This window comes from Liolophura sinensis, chromosome 13, assembly GCF_032854445.1.
Source record: "Liolophura sinensis isolate JHLJ2023 chromosome 13, CUHK_Ljap_v2, whole genome shotgun sequence".
Lineage (NCBI taxonomy): Eukaryota > Metazoa > Mollusca > Polyplacophora > Chitonida > Chitonidae > Liolophura > Liolophura sinensis.
Genome location: NC_088307.1, coordinates 21,870,377 through 21,884,506, shown reverse-complemented (window position 1 = coordinate 21,884,506; position 14,130 = coordinate 21,870,377). Strand labels below are relative to the sequence as shown.

The 14,130-nt window shown below is 39.3% G+C and overlaps 1 protein-coding gene across 1 annotated transcript; it reads right to left on the bottom strand.

Annotated features, from left to right (window-relative positions):
* Window positions 1-2,922: 2,922 nt before the first annotated feature.
* Window positions 2,923-12,229, bottom strand: LOC135480978 (uncharacterized). The gene is given in 9 exon segments (XM_064760909.1): window positions 2,923-2,992; window positions 4,178-4,267; window positions 5,002-5,150; window positions 6,912-7,095; window positions 7,277-7,421; window positions 7,640-7,758; window positions 9,706-9,777; window positions 9,779-9,813; window positions 11,951-12,229. Coding segments are annotated over 9 exon segments (1,143 nt in total).
* Between the last annotated feature and the right edge of the window lie 1,901 nt (window positions 12,230-14,130).

Here is a 14,130-nt window from a genome sequence, read left to right as displayed (position 1 = left end):
CAAAACAACATTTTTCACCCCTATCTGTGCACTTATTTCTACATGTCCGTGTGTTACCTAAAACAATATATTAGCTTTTCTAACATAACTTAAAACCATCCTCACCAAAGTGAAGCAAATGTCATTTGCAACCTGTCTGTGGAAATACAGTAACTATTTTATTTTAAATCAACCTTTCTTTCTCCTTTACAACAGAATACTGTCAGTCAATAGTATGCGTTCAAAAGCGTTCGTGTTCGTTACCTACCACATGCGTAAGTAAGGCTGTCTACTTACACATTCTCTTTGTGGCCTTCACGGTATATGAAAAACGTTTTACGAGACCGATGTCGTTTTCTGCCGGCCAAGAAAATGACTTTTGCGTGGTCCGTCGGATATCTCATAACAACATTACCGCACTTAAAACACGTGAACTAAGCATACCTCGCCAAAGTGAGGCGGTGAAATTTGTGGCCCTAGTTGCCACACTGGATGGCCGAATTCCGAATAAAGCGCTTTCCCCTAAGATTTCTAGCACCGTTCTGTACGTCGAGAAGAATAAACCTTGAATGCCACAAAGAAAATGTGTAAGTTGACAGCCTTACTTATGCATGTGGGGGGCTACGAACACGTACGCCTTTGAACGCACACCTTTGACTGACAGTATTCTGGTGTAAGGGAGAAAAAATATTGATTTAAAATAAAACAGTTACTCTATTCCCCCCAGTAGATCGCAATGACAATTGCTTCGCTTTGGTGAGGATGGTTTAAGCTATTTTAGAATAGCTAATGTATTATGGTTCAGGTAGCACACGGACATGTAGAAATAAGGACAGATGTCGTTGTGCACAGATAGGGGCGAAAATTGTTGTTCTGTCACGCCCAGACACAGGTTTACAATGTTCGGCACATCAAATATAACGTACCAGCCCCTCTGGCACAGTTGGTAGAGCGTCCGTTTCGGGAGCGGTAGAAACAGGATCAATCCTGGGTTCAATAACACCTAAGGCCTTAAAAGAGGAAGTAACGGCTTACTTGCCTTTGGTAAGGTGTCTCAGTGAAACAGCACTAGATAAAAGAGGGGTGGAAATCCGTCCTGCAACAAGGAGGCACATTACATGCATTCTACGGAATCCTTCCTCGTCATATGACTGAAAAATTGTTAAGTACGACGTTAAACCCCAAGCACTCACTCAAATATAGCGTTTAAAAACATGGATGAATGGTATCCCTTCTCTGCTTGTATTGCCATCGATCATACCGAATGAAAAAACCTTCATATTTTGATCTATTGTTCAATTCGATCGAAGGTACGAGTCACTAAATTTAATCACGGCAGGGAAAATGAGATAAAAGGGCTTAATTAGTGAGAAAAGTAGGTGCCAAATGTGAACACAAAAGGGACTTGCCTCATTTTACTGGGGAATGTTTTGTCCACGTGCTCATAGACATGTGTGTGTAACCGAAATAAAATGTATTATGTATCATTTAGGATATGTCAAGGTGGTTTGCGTTGTTTAGGTTCAGGTCTTACTCAGATGATGTTCAGAGAAAAAACTGGTCCAGTAAGCCACACCCAAAGTTTAACTGGGGTAGACTAAGACTCGACACTGCCCATTCAAGCAAGTTGTGTAGATACTACAAGACTAAAAGAGACAGTTCTGTATATAAGTGAATGGTTGTCATGGCATTGGAGATTGGTTCAATCTATACATGACTCTGTTTACAGTGTTTCGGGCATGTTTGGCATGGAATGCTCGCGTCTACCCTCATCAGAAGTCCACGATAGCTATAAAGTTGGCATATGCTATAATTTGGATTTACGCAGGATTTCACGTAGGTCCTTGCCTCTACGGTAGCCTGTTTGAGGACGAGGAGGAAATATTTCAATAGAGTCTTCATTTCCTATATCAGATGCCAGTATGTGTGAAGGATGTTTCCAATATTCCTTTGACAATTGTGATAAGTGGTTATAAAACGTATTTGTTTGTTGGACACGACTTTGGTTGTCTTGTTTTTCCGGAGGAGTCTCATAGGACGATCCTCAAATTTCCCTTTGTTGACACTGGAATCAACTTCAGTTTCCCAGTATCCTCCGATGAGCAATTTATTACTGAAGAGTGCCGATTTCGTAAAGACATCTAGCGCGTTGTCGCAATTACGACAGTACCTGGTGATTTCACTACTGATAAAAGATTGAAAGCAGGATGGGTGGTGTACCGACCCCCTGTTTAGATACTTAATGTAACCAGAAACATTCTGTATTACAGTGGTATTGTTCTTATCACCTTTCGTAATGATAATTATTTAGTCGAGCGTGCGTAATTTATTAAGAGACTTTTTTTCTCCTTTCGAAAGGTTGTTCATGACAGTGAGTGTACTAGGAGCAGTTTGGCTCCATAGAGATTGTTCTCTACAGAGCCATTAGCTAGAGGCTGGGCAATATGATTTTTGCGTTTAAAGGTAGAGTCCGTTTGTTTAATATATGTCTTAGCATTGTGTAAATGAAACTTAGTTCTCATGTGTTTTTCAGAAGTCCTAAAGTCCGACAAAGATCTAAGGATCAATACATGGGGATGGAACAAAGTTGAGTCCTTTAGATAGGAGAACATGGTCATCCGTAAGAGAAATACGAGAGAGGTTTCTGATAGACTGCTTAGTAGTATCCAGCGCTTCCGCTTTTATTTTAAGCTTCTCTGTAGTGATGCGTTCTATACATTTTGCATTGTGGCGTTTAGCCCTAGCCTTAGAAGAGAATCTTCTAGAAGGCATTTCGTGCTGAGCAAGTGCGCTTCAGTCATGTAAGTTAACCAGAGCTTGTGCGCTTCGAGTGGGTGCGGGGTATGTTTATCCCGAGATAGGCAATGGACAGTATTAAGCTTAACAGGGCTAGGCTTTTGTACGCATTTGAATTCTGCTGGATGGATTAATCGGAGCCAGATATCACTTGGGTAGCTTGTGTTTGTGCTTTGTCAGCCACCCCTTCTCCACCATGTCTGTTTCCAGGAAGCCCCGAAAGGATAGAAAACAAAACCTTCGAACAATTATGAAACAACAAAATTATACGTATCATATGTTTCACGAAGTGTATCATGTAAAATATCACACGACCTCTCTTGCTTATGAATTTAACTACTAAAAACTTTACTTCTTCTTGACACAGCTTATGTACCTGTGTAAGATGGAGAGCACTGTGTGTCTATGTATGTAAGTAATGTATTCTCCCTATAAAGTGTTTTATTACGGTTCTTTATTCAAACATGTATAAACCAAGACAAGAGAACATGTGGTGTATACATTCTTCATTGCTGCATTAATTATACCTGATAAGATCTCCACGATAAATTTCTAAGTGTTTACAAATTTTAACACAAACTCTTATACTGTTCAGATCCAGTACGAATGTGTACAAATCAAACCCGTGCTCTACGATATCCACGTCCAGTAAAAATGTGTGCAAACCTTACTACCGTTTAGGTACACTAAGAATGAATACAAACCTTAACACCCGCTCCTAAAGCGTTCACATCCAACAAGAATGTGTACAAACCTTTACACTTGCTTTATACCATTCAGATCCAGTAAGAATGTGTACAAACTTTTACACTTTGCTATACGCCATTCAGATCCAGTAAGAATGTGTACAAACCTTTACAGTTGCTGTATACCATTCAGATCCAGTAAGAATGTGTACAAACCTTTACACTTCCTGTACGCCATTCATGTCCAGTAAGATTGTGTACAAACCTTGAAAAACGCTCCCACACCGTTCAGATCCGGTAAGAATGTGTACAAACCATTACACTTTGCTTTACGCCATTCAGATCCAGTAATAATGCGCACAAATCTTTACACTTTGCTGTACGCCATGCAGATCCAGTAAGAATATTTACAAACCTTAATACCAGCTCCTGCACTATTCAGATCCAGTAAGAATGTGTACAAACATTTACGCTTAGCTGTACGCCATTTAGATCCAGTAAGAATGTGTACAAACCTTAACACTGGCTCCTACTCTGTTCAAATCCAGTAAGAATGTGTACAAACCTTTACACTTTGTTGTATGCCATTCAGATCCAGTAAGAATGTGTACAAACATTTACGCTTAGCTGTACGCCATTTAGATCCAGTAAGAATGTGTACAAACCTTAACACCAGCTCCCACTCCGTTAAGATCCAGTAAAAATATGTACAAACCTTAACACCAGCTCCTACTCCGTTCAGATACAGTAAGAACGTGTCATGTTCTTAAGGAGAATTCAATTCGTAGAAAGTCACAGCCTCATTGCTTGCAAAACACGATACAAGATTCTTGTTTTGTCATTGGAAGAATTCTCAAAATCAGAACTTAAACAAAAATTATGTAAACACTGTTCTACAAACATACCATAATAGTCACATGTCAAGTGTTTAAGTTAAGTACCATAACATGTGCACGCGAGTCAATATTAGAACTTTCCAGTTTACCACAATCAGTAACGTCTAAAGAGAAACGATGCTAATCCCTAAAGGGCCTTTCACTTCATTTCCACAAACTTACTTTTATGCTTGACGTCACATCTGCCTTCTTATGCATGAAAAATATTCTAAAGTTTATACAATTAGACATTGTATATGCTGAAACAACTAAGGATTTTGTTTTTGAGAAGATTTCTACCGGGCACATTGGACACAGGGCGGAAACATCCAATGATTTGCTTTGGAGGTGATTTCTACATTGTTCATGCGGAGACAATCTAGGATTTTGTTTTGGAGGAAATTTCTACCGGGTACATTGTTCATGCGGAACAATTTAAGATTTTGTTCTGGACTAGATTTCTACCAGGAACAATGTTCATGCGGAACAATCTATGATTTTGTTCTGGACTAGATTTCTACCAGGAACAGTGTTCATGCGGAACAATCCATGATTTTGTTCTGGACTAGATTTCTACCAGGAACAATGTTCATGCGGAAAGAGTCTAGGACTTTTGGAGGAGATTTCTACGCATTGAACAGTGTTTACGGAATACATAGTCAAGCATACCTGCTTCGTCCAGGTAGGTGAATATCTCCCTCTGTTGCCGGATGTGAAATAGGATGTCAGTCCGGACACCCATGAACAGTACAGGACAGGTGATGCCTTCTGTGAGTGAGGGACAACCTTCTGACATGTCAAACAGATCCATGGTCTAGGGACAGGCAAACAGATAGACTCACTCATTGCTTTCCTGATTGATTCACTTATCTTCAGGGGACGAAGTTAAATTGATTTGAAAGGTGCACACTCTCTGGATACATGTACGAAGATTAATGGCGTTTCATGTATTTTTTTCTTTGATTATGTTGACCAAGATGACTACAGGATACCATTAAAAAATTCTTTAAAATTTATGGAAGAGGGTAAAAAGTTAAGTGTGGAAAAGGGTGAAAAGGTTTGTGGAAGAGTATAAATGGTTGGTGGGCAAGGGTAAAAGGCTTGAAAAAAAGGTTTGTGGAAAAGATTTGTGGAAAAGGCTAAAAAAGGTTTGTGGAAAAGGCTAAAAAAAGTTTGTGGAAAAGGCTAAAAAAGGTTTGTGGAAAAGGCTAAAAAGGTTTGTGGAAAGCCTAATAAAAGATTTGTGGAAAAGGCTAAAAAAGGTTTGTGGAAAGGGCTAAAAAAAGTTTTATGGAAAAGGCTAAAAAAAGTTTGTGGAAAGGCTAAAATGGTTGGTGGGCAAGGGTAAAAGGCTTGAAAAAAGGTTTGTGGAAAAGGCTAAAAAAAAGTTTGTGGAAAAGACTAGAAAAGTTTTGTGGAAAAGGCTAATAAAAGGTTTGTGGAAAAGGCTAAATAGGTTTTGTGGAAAGGGCTAAAAAGTTTTGTGGAAAAGGCTAAAAATGTTTGTGGAAAAGGCTAAAAAAAAGGTTTGTGAAAAAGGCTAAAAAAGGTTTGTGGAAAAGGCTAAAAAAAGGTTTGTGAAAAGGAGAAAAATATTGGTGGAAAAGGCTGAAAAAGCTTTGCGGAAAAGGGTGACAAAAGGTTTGTAGAAAAGGGTAAAAAGGTTTGTGGAGAAGGCTAAAAAGGTTTGTGGAAAAGGCTAAGAAAAGGGTTTGTGAAAAAGGCTAAAAAAAGGTTTGTGGAAAAGGCTAAAAAAAGGTTTGTGGAAAGGAGAAAAATATTGGTGGAAAAGGCTGAAAAAGCTTTGCGGAAAAGGGTTAAAAAAGGTTTGTAGAAAAGGGTAAAAAGGTTTGTGGAAAAGGCTAAAAAGGTTTGTGGAAAAGGATGAAAAAAGTTTTGTAGAAAAGGGTAAAATGATTTGTGGAAAAGGCTTAAAAATGTTTGTGGAAAAGGTTGAAAAAAGGTTTGTAGAAAAGGGTAAAAAAGTTTGTGGAAAAGGCTGGAAAAAACGTTTGTGGAAAAGGCTGAATGCATGTATACTCTTTGTTTCCCTAATTTGAAACTTCGCAACTTCACACAAAACACAATGTGGCTATTTGGATGAAATTTTGTGCACAAGTTGGCATTGGGTTGATTAATTAATTGTTATTTTTTCAGCAGAGTAAATTTTTTTTCAATGTCGAAGAAGCTATAAAATAAAAATAAAACTTAAAATGCAAATTTTTGTCTCAAAGACATGTTTACATGATCGGGAAGCCTTGGAAACAAAAAGATTCATAAATACACGAGGATCGGTCAAAATAAAATTGTAGATATCTTTGTATTTATTTTCCATTCGTGACAGGCTCCCTCGTAAAACACAAACTAAAACTGGTGTCGCCTTCTGTCGCAAATCTATTATACAATGTATTTTGAAGGTATATTTGGGGATCCAGATCCAGGATTTTTTTAAACAATTCTCAGCCACCGCGAGATGGGGTAATAATGAAGAGTACAGTTCCTTTACATGTAGTAAGGGAATTTGTACATTCATCTGAGGTTGAGGTTTCTACTCTCAAGAGCACATTCTAGTTACCTTAGACATATAGAGCAAAGAGTTGTGGTCATATTTAATACTGAAGCTCTCCCTCTGATGTTCCAAGTAGTTTTCTATCAGAAACGTGGGACAAAGACTGATGTGGTCTGTGTCTTCAATGCGCTTCCTACCAAATCGATGATCCCATCCAGGTCCGCTCCTGTATGTCATCGTCTCGATCTCCCTGAAAAAAATTGCATTTCAAAAGAATAGAATGATCTGCCACAAGAAGACACATGACATATGTACACACACCAAATGACTCCTCGTCCTCATATGATTGAACCAATGTTAAGTACGACGTTAACTCCCAAATATTCATTCATTGATTCACACAACAACACTGGCGGTACCTAATGCATTGCCTGGCCGGTTTCATGCCCATCTTGGGGAAAACCCCGCCGTAATAGTGCCCAATTTTCCAGTTGGGGTCGCACATGATTATTTTTCGCTCGATGCTGCGTATGGATATTGACGACGGATGTGGCTGAGCACAACCCGACCAGTTACCTTAGAAATACCACTCTGAAAAACAGGAGAATGACAGAATACCTTATATCCTGCAACATACTGCGGTAATACCAGCTTTCAGTGCGATTTATGCACCTTTTTTTATTGAAATTTATTGAAACAACTGGCACAAAACTAATGCAAAGCATCTGAAATATATAAATAAAAAGCATTCGAGTTATAGTACTGCTCAGGTAGTGTTATATGAAGGATGTAGCTTGCGAGTCTATCAGGGTGTAAGGCTGCAGCCATCAGAAAGCACATCCCTCCTAGAGAATTTTGTGACCCAAAAAAAACCCATACCTGATTGGTTAACGGATTGGTAGAACTGGGACCACTGAAAATAAAGAACCAGTCAGCAAGACGTGGCTGTTTTTATATCCCAATTCCTTAAACTTTTGTATCTGAAAAGCAACTTTCAGTGCAATTTATGCACATTTTAAAGTTGTTTATCTGATTGGTGTTTTACGCCGTACTCACGAATATTTCACGTTGTACGACGGCGCTCAGCATTATGGTGGGAGGAAACCGGGCAGAGCCCGGGGAACATTTTAATGTTAATATTGGAAACAAATCTACACTGGCTGGGTTGGCCTGTTTCAGGGCTTTACAAAAAGTATAATTTAATCAACCTAAACAGAATAATGCTTTCAGGATATGCTACAAGGAACACCTCGCAAACAAGAGCGCTGCAGCCACTGAAGCATCATGCCGAAACACCAGACATGACACCCAACCCAGTCACATTATATTGACACCAGGCCAACCAGTCCTGTTTTCTTATTTATTTATCTGATTGGTGCTTTACGCCGTACGTAAATGTGTATCTCACTTATCCGATGGGGGCCAGTATTAAGGTGGCAGGAAACCGGACAGAGCCCGGAGGAGAACCACGATCATCCGCAGGTTGCTGGCAGAACTTCCCACATAGGACCGGAGAGGAAGCAGCGTGAGGTGGACTTGAACTCATGGCGACCGCATTTGTGAGAGGCTCCTGGGTCATTACGCTGCAATAGCGCGGTAACTAACTGAGCCACGGAGGCTCCCCTGTTTCCTTGCTCTCACTGCCAAGCGAGGCAGCAGGAAATGCCATTTTAAAAGTCAATTCCTCACTTTTTTCTTATAACCATAATAAGTGTTGCTATGGAAACAACAAATTCTTGTCAAATGAATCTTGTTATAAATTGGGATCTGATTTAGCACAAGATTAAGCCTGTAATTACCAAATCTGAGAAACCTACCTGAAATGACATGGCATCTATCATGTCCATGTTTGTTGTTGTACATATGAATGGACAGGAAGACAGATTATCTTACCTGTATTTGTCTTCTGGCCGGATGGCATTCATGTAGAGTAACCTTCAGCATAATGATTTTTTTTTTTTTGATTGGTGTTTTACGCCGTACTCAAGAATATTTCACTTATACGACGGCGGCCAGCATTATGGTGGGTGGAAACCGGGCAGAGCCCGAGGGAAACCCACGACCATCCGCAGGTTGCTGGAAGACCTTCTCACATACGGCCGCCAGCATGAGCTGGACTTGCTCACAGCGACCGCATTGGTGAGAGACTCCTGGGTCATTACGCTGCGCTAGCGCTTTAACCGACTGAGCCACGGAGGCCCCTTCAGCATAATGGGCACAGGGGAAAAATTCCTACTTCTTTATGGCGACAACATATTGTCTTCACTGGAAAATTTAGTCATTACCTCTGCCACTGAGATTTTCTTTTTTCAGCATGAATTTGCCTGCTAGCCTGCCGACCTGTCTGACTGTGTGTCTGCCTGTGTGTCTGTCTGTGTTTCTGCCTGTCAGAGCTTTACAGAAAAAGGTCATCCAGATTTGAATTAGGCTTTAAACGCTGGGTTTTTTTCGGTTATGAATTACTGCATTATAATGTTGGAGAGTGCTGGGTTCTTTGTTTACAACGGTTATGCACCACTCACAACCAGGACAGGAATGCAGAGTATTCTCCCTTTGTTTGACGGTGGAGGCATTATGAGGTGAGGAGACCGAGCAAAGCCCGGAAAAAACCCACGACCATGCCCAAGTGGCTGGCAGACAGTCCCACTTACATTCAGAGAGAAAGTCAGCATGAACTTGGTATGAACTCCCAGAAACCGTATTTACTGATTTGACTATATTTTCACACCGACCCAGTGTGTACAGTTTTTCCAGCCTGTATGTCTGTGATTAGAAAAAAGATCACATTGCACAGAGCCCTTGGAAACTAAATTGATCCCTTCATAAATTCCTTTACATAAATATCTGATCTGTCACTGACCTGCTACCATAGCAACCCCCATCATGGTTGGCACAGATGACGAAGAAAGAAGTGTCAATGGCACACCCAGGGTACAAACTTTTCCCACCAGCCAGGGGCGGGGTTTCCCTGCAACCATAGTAACAATGATATGGACATGATTGACACTAAACTAAAATACATGTGCATGTACTTAAGACCTGTGCAAGGGAAAAAAAGAGTCGAAGGAAACATTAAGTAAATGATCTAAACTTTTGCTCAAACAATTGTAATTTCAGAGAAGCAAATAAATGTCATTAAATATTTCTGTTGAAATGTGCTGAAACTTACATTTTTGCTGAAGGATATCACCCTACCTTCCAATCCGTTCTATAAAGATCAATATATGACTTTCACAACCAGGCAATATGTGCAGCTTTGTCAGGGTCAAAAGTCATTTACTCTGTTTGTCACATATACACATGTGGTGATATCTGAATTATACATAAATAAAAAAAACAGATTGTACAAGTATTGCAAAGAAATTTTCTGTTTGTTTTGTCGGGGTTTAACTTTTCATGCCACATTATTTTCACACTACATGTAGCATGGTGTTATGTATTTTGTGCTGCATCACTGAATCACCAATCAGAATCACAATGTTCCATAAAAACCAACATTCCTTGGTTGGGTAGAAACAAACATCGTCTCATCTGAATTACCACATGACGGTATCTAGAGGACAGGGACCACATTCACAAAACTCTTAAAACATATTTCTCATTTTTTATATATAAAAGACGTTGTTTAGGCCATGGTGCCATAAGGTGACGTCATTTACGAGTTACGAAAAACCGAGATACAAAGTTTTGTGGAAGTGGATCCAATCTGGTATCAGAGCTATTAAAATGTTTCAAACACAACAAACACCCATCTGTTCAAAAGAATGATATAAGAGAATTCTGACTTAATTCCGCACAGGATCTTGTTTATTATAAACACCTAGACTTGAAGTACTTGAAAATAATAGCTCATCATTCAGCATGTGCCATTCGATAGAGAGTCAGTCAGAGTTTTAATACTGACTTTATATGACGAGTTCATTATTGTAGCATTTGGATGCCATTTAGGGGCCACTTTTGCAAAAAAACTGTAAATCGAATTTTCGCAACTTTTCTCGTAAATGACATTGCCCTATGGTACTATAACCTGTGCAGTGTTTTTTTGCGAGAAGCTACAAGAAATGTGACTAACAATGTTTTGTGAAAGTGGCCTAGGTGAACTCTTATAAACTACCTTCAAATTGGTACCATCAACTGGTTATGTATCTGCGAATGGTTATACATGCATTGACCATCTTTCTAGATCACAAGCTTTGTTAACGAATCCCGAAAATACTACAAATATTTATTTATCTATTTATTTGATTGGTGTTTTACTCAAGGCTGTTTCCTTTTTGCAACGGTGGCCAAAATATTTATTACAGTATTATAGAAAGTATTCTGTGAACAACAATTTCAGCGGTTTCATTCAAAGCAATCCCTCCAAAGCAGTTTGAAGAATGAGAAACCTTGAGAAAGTTTAGAGTGCTGTGAACATACCGTAAATGACCTGTAATTTCACCCTTAAATGCTCATATTTCCAGAGTTCTGTTGATTTTAGAAGTGTGTTCTTAGGCTTGTTTGGAAGGTTGCATGGTATCCTACCACAAAACTGTAAGTTCTAAGCTCTAAAAGTAATATCTTATGACATTTATTTGCCTCCAAAGATGGAGGTCTAAATTTGGGGTCACTTGGGGTAATACAAAAACTGTACGCTGGGACTGATTTTATATCGTTTTCTCTCAGTATTAAATAACATGTGAACTGAACGATTAGAGTAAGTATTCATTATCTATTGTGGCTTCTATTTCCACCAGATGTTCACAGTTTACGGCAATAATCCAGGCGCTATGGAAGCGTGAAAACAGAGTGGTCGGAAATCCCAGCTCACGGCACTCAGTACAGAGTTGTCGGTAATCACAGTTCACAGCACTCGATACAGAGTGGTCGGTAATCACAGTTCACAGCACTCGATACAGAGTGGTCGGTAATCACAGTTCACAGCACTCGATACCGAGTGTGTTCAGCGAACCATTAGCACCACAAAGATTGTGAACTGTGATCATTGACCACTCTGCTTTCACGCTGTCATAGCTAGTTATTTAATACTGAGAGAACATAAACATAAATTGCTTCGTGCATTCATATTTTATGAATATATATGAGTATGTATTCCATAAACCCACCTCATGGCTCTTGGCATGCGAACTTGCCGAAAGACCAGTGTAAATTAAAACAGCATTATCTTTCTCTTCGTTCAGCTCTCCCCATGTTTCGTAAGCCACGGTAATCTCTGGCAAGGCGGCGTTGTTGTACTTCAGATAAAACGCCTCCTTGGAATTGAAGACTTTGTAGCCTGACACAATTTTGGCATACTCTGGATCCGGTCCAACTGAGCGACTGAGAGAGGGGAAGAATTGAAAGTTGAAACACTTAAAAACAGGGTTTTTTTTCCAACTCTTCATATATTTTGATGTAAAAAATACACTTTACTACTTGTGATGTTTACAGATATGCACACCACACTAGTAGAAGACAAGTGGTCTTCAACAGTTAAATGAACATACAAATTAACACCCAAACGAGTGTTGTAGAGCGCCTATTTGTCAGCAACAGAGAGCGAGGGAATCTAGAAATTCCCCGACCCTGGCTGGGTTAGAACCCACACCTCATATGTCGCAGTTATTGATTGCAAGCACCGTTAACCATTACATGTAGGCCAAAACCCGCTACCAATACAGTTAACAAGTATGTGAAATATTTTTGAGTACGGCTTGAAATACCAATCAAATGAATAAATAAATTAAACCTTTGTGCATGTTTGCATGGTGTATGTTCAAGCGTGATACAAACTATGCTTCTTGTGAAGGCCTGAAATTGGCAAATACAACCTTTGTATTAAACTGTCTTCAAAATCAACTTAAAAGTCTGCATAAATTGCACCAAATATTGCTCTTTCATATGCGAAAAGGTTGAGGAATTATGGTACTAAATCACTTTAAACATTGAAGTTATAAAGTCAGTCCCACCAGACCCTCAGTTTAAAACAATCTGGTTCTCTTGAATTATCGGCATGAACTTTACATTATCTGTGTTATCAGACAAGCCACTGGCAAAGTCAGGTGAATGACAGATATGACAGATGTGATGTAAGCTGGACATGACAGGCACATCTGACACAGTGACCCGTGCACTGGCACCAACATGACAGATAACCACATCTCAGTGTCAGTGTGACTCCGTGTCACAGTGTGACAGGGTACATTTAGGGACAGTTGTATAATATCCTAGTTCACATGCCCAAACATTTATGACTTGTAATAGAAAAAATTCAAAACAAAAATCAACGTTACATGTAAATTCCTGTGCAACATTCAATTATATCCACACATTTAGCCTGCCAAAATGCACTTTCAAAAACACATAAAGGCCTTGATATGACACTTTTGATGGTAACACCCGTTAAAGTTTTTCCTAACAGAACTTCACAAAAACTCTCAATGGCCAGTAGACTCAAAGTGAACCATCTAAAAAAAATCATACTTGTAATGTCGCCTTTTCCTACATTACGATATTTTTGTAAAAATGTGTTGTTAGTTTTCTGTTGTTTTTTTTTTTTTGTTTGTTTTTTTTTTTTGTTTTTTTTGTTTTTTTGGTACTACTGGGTAACAGATGCAAATACAGAGATGCATTTATATGACCTGTCTGCAGCAACCTGCGGATGGCCGTGGGTTTCCCCCGGGCTCGGTCCGGTTTCCTCCCACCATAATGCTGGCCGCCGTCGTATAAGTGAAATATTCTTGACTACGGCGTAAAACACCAATCAAATAAATAAATAAATAAAAAACTTTGAGAATGTAATATAGCATTCCAGCACAAAAGGCAAGTATCCCAGGCGGGGTGGACCAGGCACGCCCCGGAACCATTCCATGCGATTTCAGGAGGAAATAAAAGCTGACTTAAAACAATATTTATAAGTGAAGTAAATCACCGTAGGCTTATATCATCTAACATCAATATATTCCAATTTATTGCACCGGTATGCAAGATTTTCTTTTGTCTGCTCTCATATTATAACTGTTTGCAGTTGATTATTTGCAAGGCAATTACGCACAGGTACCCTCCATAAAATCCCTCAACCCCCAACTTGATTATATTTGACTGGGGGAGGGGGGCCTACTAATTATATTGACTGATATAACATTCACAATTAGCGCAATGGAAATATGCCATATAGGATACTACGTAGCTGTCTTCATAGAATTTAAAGGAAAAAAATCTGCGTATTATTACCATCGAAAGCAATGCCTTTTACACATAACGTATGCCTAACTGTTTTATTAAGATATCTGCATGGGCCTTTTGC